Source organism: Pagrus major, chromosome 16 (assembly GCF_040436345.1).
Source record: "Pagrus major chromosome 16, Pma_NU_1.0".
NCBI classification, from domain to species: domain Eukaryota; kingdom Metazoa; phylum Chordata; class Actinopteri; order Spariformes; family Sparidae; genus Pagrus; species Pagrus major.
This window is the reverse complement of record NC_133230.1, coordinates 14,635,869-14,643,559: the sequence shown is the minus strand read 5'-3', so window position 1 is coordinate 14,643,559 and position 7,691 is coordinate 14,635,869. Positions and strand designations below refer to the sequence as shown.

The 7,691-nt window shown below is 43.1% G+C and overlaps 1 protein-coding gene across 1 annotated transcript; it reads right to left on the bottom strand.

Annotated features, from left to right (window-relative positions):
• Positions 1–836: 836 nt before the first annotated feature.
• Positions 837–7,233, bottom strand: neu1 (neuraminidase 1). Its single transcript, XM_073484187.1, has 7 exons — positions 6,943–7,233; positions 6,015–6,204; positions 5,603–5,865; positions 3,952–4,134; positions 3,177–3,396; positions 2,823–3,058; positions 837–1,822 (listed from the first exon to the last, which is right to left on the bottom strand). The coding sequence occupies exons 1-6, from the start codon at positions 7,075–7,077 to the stop codon at positions 2,838–2,840; spliced, it is 1,212 nt and encodes a 403-aa protein (XP_073340288.1). The 5' UTR covers positions 7,078–7,233; the 3' UTR covers positions 837–1,822; positions 2,823–2,837.
• Positions 7,234–7,691: the final 458 nt, after the last annotated feature.

The window sequence follows — 7,691 nt, the reverse complement described above, 5'->3', positions numbered from 1 at the left end:
CGCACCCTGAACACAGGATCCAGCTCGTAAACCCAAACCAACTCAGAATCTCCGGCCTTCAGGACACTTGGATTAAGCGGGTCGAGCCGTTTGGAGCCATTATATGTTTTCTTTCAGTTGTTTTTCCTCTTTTTTTCTCCCCCAAGCAACTACAGCACAACAAACAATGGGGACATTATCACAGTCTCCTTGGACATACATACATGCGCATACGGATAAGGAAGAGCTCAGTCCCATTACAGCTGACTGGTGCAACAAATTAACATCTGAAGAGAAAGAAGACAAAATGAATGCATCAGTTAACCAATTGTCTTTGTCTTTATTGCCATTGATCATTCAGAACTAATTAACCAACTTCACACCAAAAATCAGGCCAAACCTATTCAATATTTTCACCAATACTCCCCACTTGGGGCAGATTTCAGCCAAACTTGGATTCATCCTGTATGTTTTCACATTTTTAAAACAAGTCCCCGTCTACTTCAGTTGTTTAGGAGAACGCTGCGTCGCTGTTTTGCTGTGAAGCTCCAGAAATGTTTTGTGGACTACGAAACTTCACCTGACTTTCCATCAGCACGAGGCTGAGTATATAATTACTGAATTGTCATTTTTGGGTAAACTTGTCCTTTAATTAATAAACTCATCTTGTTGTTGTAATCACAGACATAAATCACTTTAATAGGAGGTATTCTCCCTCATTTTCTGAACGGAAACGATGACAGCCTCTCGATTCATGAATTATTTTGCTCAGGAAGACAAAAATATTTCTTCGCCTCAGTTATGAATGACATGGCAATTCAGTTCACTGCTTCCACAACAAATAAAAGATTGTACAATTGTTAGAAATCATGTTTTTATTCAACAGATAGTAGTAGTAGATGATGTCCTGCAGGAAAACAAGGTGACCGTGTGTACAATGCTGCAAATACAGGGCATTAATGGACTCTTGATTTCAAAATAAAACATCCAAATCTAAATGCAGTGGAGTTCAGACTGACTGGAAGATATCAGAGTACGTTTGTAGTACAAGTACAAAAGAGGATGTTTTGGCTACATTATGTACTTCACTCTCACATTCATTCAGTCACACACACACACACACACACACACACCATATAATTTTTTTAATTCGAGCTGGTGTTTTCCTAAAACCTCTCAATTGGAAATAACATTCAAGTGCAGTCTCTTAACAAAAGGCAATTCACATTTACATTTTAGACATTTTCTGGTTTTTACAAAGGCAGAATCAGTTTCACTCTGTGTGTATTCATGGCACACTCGCATCTTCATCAAGGCTAAAACATAGATTACATCTGACAGGAGGTCAAATTATGATAAACATCTGAGCGAATAGGAATCATTTCACGCCAGCACCAGTGAATCTGACAGTTAGTGAGTAGATGATCTATGTCAGAGGTGCTTAAAGTCTATACTGCATTAACATGATATTCATTTGGTAAAAGCAGTGAACATGGTCTGAAAATTAATCATCGACATTCATTTTCTCTAAATCCGTCCCTCGCCTGGTCATATTTTATTTTGCCGAGGAGGAACGGGGAAAAATATGTGCAAATTTTTCAGCAACACTTCGTCACATCCAAACACTGAAAAATGAGACTTAATTGACCGAGGAATTTTAGATAAGACAGAGTTAGAACGAAGAGAAGTTTGTCTGAAACTGTTTGATAATCGTGGTGCTGAGCGTCATATTTGCATATTTAATACGATGAAGTGAGTTTAGAAAGTCTTTTATTTTCATCCTGAGAAAGTCGTGGGAGTAATCGACATCTTCATGTTTCCCTTTTCCCTGCAACGTCCGAATCTATGAGACAAACACAAGATAAAATTAGCTGACAGTCATGGTCAGACATTTCCTCTTCAGGGAGGAGGAGGAAGAGGAGGATGAGGAGAGGGGGGAGAAGGAGGAGAGGGCAGATGATGAGGAAAGGGAGGAGGAGGACAAGGCGATGGAGGAGGATGACGAGGTGAGGGAGGAGAGGGAGGAGGAGGTAGAGCAGGAAGGAGGAGGTTGGAGGATAAAAAGGAGAATGACGATGAGGAGAGGGAGGAGAAGGATGAGGACAGGGAGGAGGATGACGATGAGGAGAGGGAGGAGAAGGAGGAGGAGAGGGAGGTGATGGAGGAGGGGGATGAGGAGAGGGAGGAGAGGGAGGAGGAGGAAGAGGAGAATGAGGAGGAGGACCATGAGGAGAAGGATGAGGACAGGAAGGAGGACGACGACGAGGAGAGGGAGAAGGAGGAGGAGAGCGAGGTGATGGAGGAGGGGGACGAGGAGAGGGAGGAGATGATGGGGAGGGCAGAGGAAGAAGAGCAGGAAGGAGGAGGTTGGACGATGAAGAGGAGAATGAGGAGGAGGACCATGAGGAGAAGGATGAGGACAGGGAGGAGGATGACGATGAGGAGAGGGAGGAGAAGGAGGAGGAGTGGAAGGTGATAGAGGAGGGGGACGAGAAGTGGGAGGAGATGGAGAGGGAGGAGGAGCGTGAGGAGATGGAGAGGGAAGAGGTGGAAGAGCAGGAAGGAGGAGGTGGGAGGATGAAGAGGAGAATGAGGAGGAGGACCATGAGGAGAAGGATAAGGACAGGAGGTAGGACGACGACGAGGAGAGGGAGAAGGAGGAGGAGAGGGAGGTGATGGAGGAGGGGGATGAGGAGAGGGAGGACGAGGAAGAAGAGGAGAGGAGAGGAAGGAGATGAGAGGACAAAAGGGAGGAGCAGAAGGGCGAGGAGGAAAAGGGAGAAGTCTATTCTGTATTTTTCAGGCAATAAACAAATCCATTTTCATGTTTGTTTTCTGCTCACCTCCTCTCTCGAGCTCTACCGGCCTCCGTACAGGTGGATCTTGGTGAACGAGATGGTCTCGTCATAGTTCTTGTGGCCCTTCTCGTACATGACGAAGATGTACTTCCTGTCCTCTGGAGAACCGCTGTTCAGCGACGTGATGACGGAGTAGCCGCTCGGCCCCGCCCAAATCTGCACGGCTTTATTCTCCCATGTTTTACCATCGGTCACTGACCAACGTAACGTCAGGTTCACTCCTGAGGGGGCGAGGCAAGAAGTTAGTCAGCTCAGACATTCACTGACCTTTGATTTTTAAAATTGATGGGTGAATTTGATGGATGTTTTTGGTGTGAAGCAAAGATTCACAGTTCTTACTGTGTTGGTCGTTGGCGGGGTTGGTGAAGTAGAGCACTCCGTCCTTCTGCAGAGCTCCAGCCGCTACCACAGGATCCACCAGCGTGTAGTCAAAGTACAGGTTGTCTATGGGCAGGGTCAACCCACCGTCAGAGCTGCGCACCACCACACGACACCGACAGTGGTAGTTGTTCTGGTTCCTCACGTTGATGACGATGCTGCCGTCCGTCATCTCAACCGGCTACAGACAGGAAAGTGTTGAGTTAAAAACGTGTCAGAAAGAGTGACGTTAAACATTCATTAACTGATATTTGATTAATCATGACACAGTGTTCCCTCAAGGCGTTCTTGAGATATCACGTTCGCAGGAATGGGACGGACAGATGTCAGCAGAGCTGCAGAGTCGGGTGATAGTTCTCTGTAGGCTGTGATTCATTGTTAATATTAAAATATGTATAACTGGAGCTTTAACTACATGAGAGAGCAGCTGCCTGAATGTGATTTATGTGCTGTCGAAATGTCTCACTTTTGGGGTTGCAGCTTCAGCGAGGGGGAACGTTTTTAAGTGGCTGTGATGTTTTTCCTCACAGCGCTGCAGACTGCTGATGAGCATATGACTGGATAACTGAGACTCTTGTTGCGGAGTACTTTCTAATTTTAAACACATTTTGATCTGTTTCCGTTCTAAGAAGTTAGAACCACTTTTTGCCGTAATAAAGCTTCATCTTCACAAACACAAAAGGAGTCCAGTTGTTCCTCCCGGTACAGCACGATTAACAGACCGCTTCAAAGCTACCTGGCACTCGTCAGGGTTGAAGTCCTGTGGTCTCTTCTTCTGATTGTAGGGGATGCTTTTCAGCGCGGCACCATTGTACCAGTTAAGTCCATGGTCGTCGCTCAGGATGCAGAAAACGCCGTCTCCCTCCAGTGTACCGTGACCGCACACCACCAGCCTCCCCTTAGCGGGTGGGTAGCGCTTCTGTCGTGCAAAGAACAAAGAGATGTCGACTTAACTTCAGAGAACAGTAACTACATCTAATTCTGCTGAGTGAGGACCTAAAAATAAAAATAAAAATATTTACTGAACACTGACCTTCATTGTGGAAAAAGATTAAACATAATTCTTAAGTATTGTGCCAGCTACAGGGACATCTATATCTCATCAAACAAACCATCATAATTATCCAGAGTGGCCGATCTGCGGCAGTCCAACAGAAGGTTTAGTGTCCTAAAACCCGGCATGGATTTGCACAAACATAAAAGCTCATTATAACGGTACAGATGCTCCTCTCAGACTGTGTGACTGACAGATAATCAACTAATTTGCACAATTACAACAACCCTTCAATTATATAATGATTCTGTTGCTGCAACATTCAAAATGCACCGCTGACTGTTTCTAATGCACGACAGGCCTGTTTAAAGAGGCCAGAAAAAACAGATCCACGTCTGATTTATTCAGTTAATGCACACTGACAGTTTGGCTGTTGTAGATTTTGCAGGTTTAACAGGATTAATACAAACAAAGTTGAGCTCATTTTTATTTAAATATGTAATCATAGATTATCTGAGTGGTATATAGTCTCTGGACCCACAACCCAAACTATTAAATACCAATATCACACTAGAGTTGTGACAGTAACTGATGAGTCTTTGGGTTTTGGAACGTTTGCTGAACAAAAAGCAAATCAAAGATGTTACTTTTGGCTCTGATGAGCATTTTTCACATCTTGTTTTGGTCTCTTGGCCTCAAAAAGCAGCCAAATCTGATTTTTTTTTTTTTTTTTATAGCTGACACATGCTGCTCTTCCTCTGTTTGTAGCAGTGTTTATCACCATCTTGATAAATTACATGTATTTTCCAACACAGTTCACTCTATTTTGTCAGCCTACTATACTTAAGCTGTTATCGTTGTTGTAAATTTCCCCGCTGATGGACTAATGGAGTCTTATCTTATCTTAAACTGACAATGTTTACAGAGAAACATGCAGTGAGCTTGAAACTACATGTGGGAAAACTGGTTTTCACTTCTTCTTCTTCTAAGAATAATGCTGTAAGAACTAAACTTCCTCTTACAAAAGAATAAAGTAAAAATGATCAACAAAATGATATCTAAAGTTTCCTATTGCATAATTACTAAGTTGTAACAAAGGTGAATTAATTAAGAGCTATATGTCTCTAGGAAAGGATAATCTTAAGGAGTAGATAAAGTTTGTGTCACTTAATGTAACTTCAAAAACAAAAAGTTTTCTACCTTTAAAATCTCACTTGAACACCTGGAATCAACACTGACAACACGTGACGTGAAAGACCAACCTGTCAGTAGCTTATAACCAAACACATGAACACAGCATATAATCATTTAGCTTAATTTTTTACCTCACTTTACAACTAGAAAACAGCTCATTCAGTGCTTCACACACCTCAGCGTTGTATCATTCCCTCACCTGGATGCCGAAGCCCGGCCCGGGAGCGAAGTTTTTCACTCCGAGCTGGACCGAGAGGTTTCTGGGCTGGCTCCAGCTGAGGCCGTCGTCCCTGCTCTCCACCATCATGGTGCTGGACGGCTGGCAGATGGACAGGTGGAAGCAGAAGGAGAGGATCAGGATCACTGAGCCCGCCTCCTCGTCCACCACCACCGAGCCCAAGTTCAGGCCGTCCGGGTGCGTTCCATCATCGAGGATGAAGCTGGTCGGGGACCAGGTGGCTCCTGGAGGGATGGAGAGAAGAACAGGCGAGGATTCAGGCACAAATTCTGATGATAATAACTTTACTTTAATCTAAATATTAACCTGCAGACTTGCAACCCCCGTGTTAATGAGTGTTTCTGATTGCGTGACTGTCTAGTGGTCACCTTACCTTTGTCTGTCGATCGCCGCATTGCGATGAACTTTGCTCCCACATCGCTGGACGACGACTTCCTGCCTTCTGCGAAAGCGAGCAGGCTTCCCTTGGGGGTGAAGGTGAGCAGCGGGATCCTGTAGGTGTCCACCTCCCCCTGGGCTCCGCTCACCCACAGCAGCTGCTCCTCGTACACCAGAGGGTCAATCTGGACAGCAAAGACATGCAGAGAAAGAGATTTAAAGCAAAACTCAGCAAAACAACGGAAGTAGATGGGGACTTTTGTAGCTTCTACGCTAAAAGCATCAGCACGTACCCTGTCTTAAGTGTGTACACGAGCTCGACCAACCGTCAAGGGTGTAAATAACATCTTTTGACATCTATTTTGGACGTCAGGGCATCTGGAGACTTTGATTACGCCGGACGAGCCGCATGGAGCCATTTTATGTTTCATTTCAGTTATTTTTTCTACATTTTCAAATCAAGTCCCCATCTACTTCAGTTGTTTCGGAGAACGCTGCAACGCTTTTTATTTTGCCGTGAAGCTCCACAGATTTTTTGTGGCTGACGAGACTTCACCCGACTTTCTATCAGCTTGGAGGCGAATAGACAATGACTGTTTTTTTTTCATTTTTGGGTGAATTTATCCTTTAAATTGGGCAAGAATAATGTCTGCCTCAGGTGTCTGCTGACACAGGCAGTTGATTATCATACTTTAGGAAGCATACATCATTTGTATTTATTCTCAAATCCCACCACAAGGATGCAAAAGCTTATTTTACACATGTTTTACATTAAAAACATGTTAAAACCTGAAACAAAAAGCTGAAATCAAGCTGAATTATCACTTTTGAGCTAAAACATCACCAGCTTCAACAACAGCAGAGCTAATGTATTGTGTTGCACAGTATATCTGTGACATATAGGTGACTACAGTGTACTGTACCTGGTCAGAGTTGACTGTAGCGGTGCACACACAGGGAGACAACACAGCAGAGAGCAGCAACGACAGGGCAGCGAGCCGGCTTCCTGTTTCCATGTTAGCTGAAACCTTCTTCATTAATCCAAAAAGAGTCAACATTAAAGTGCAGACATGACGTGACTTTCAAAATGAATCGATAAAAGCTCAAACAGACTGAGAGAAACAGGCGGAAATGCTCTTTTTTTAGCTCATCTACGCTGCTGCAAGCCCAAACTTCTGCTAGCTAGCGAGCGCGCGTCATATGACCAAGGTGGGCGGTCACATGACTACCTACGTCACTCACCAAAATAAAAGACTTTATAATGTAAATTTTATTTTGTATTTTTAATTTATTTATTTTTTTACCAAACCTTACTGTCTTCAAATCCTATTTAAAATCCTGGACTCAAAAAAACTGTGAAAACTGGAGCCTTGTGCAATGAATTTGATCTGTAATCATTTTATTTTTATTTATGTGTCCCTATTTTGTTGTTGTTGTTGTTGTTGTTTTGTTGTTTTGTTTATAAGTGAGCTCTTTCTTTCTCGCCTTTGTTACCTGTTGTAATTTGCACTCTGTCAATAAACTTATAACTAAACTTATGTAATAATAATGATAATAACAATAGTAAGAGTAGTAGTAATAATTTAAATTGTCTATTATCTTTATCTTTATTATCTTCATATATTTTGTTATATGTGTTATCATTTCATTTTAACTGCTCTCTTGTCCTTTG

Coding starts and splice junctions, on each gene's coding strand:
- neu1 (XM_073484187.1), bottom strand. CDS start 7,077: ATGTTGACTCTTTTTGGATTAATGAAGAAGGTTTCAGCTAACATGGAA. Junction 6,205..6,942: donor CTACAGTCAACTCTGACCAG/GTACAGTACACT, acceptor TTTGCTGTCCAG/ATTGACCCTCTGGTGTACGA. Junction 4,135..5,602: donor GGCCGGGCTTCGGCATCCAG/GTGAGGGAATGA, acceptor TTTGCACGACAG/AAGCGCTACCCACCCGCTAA.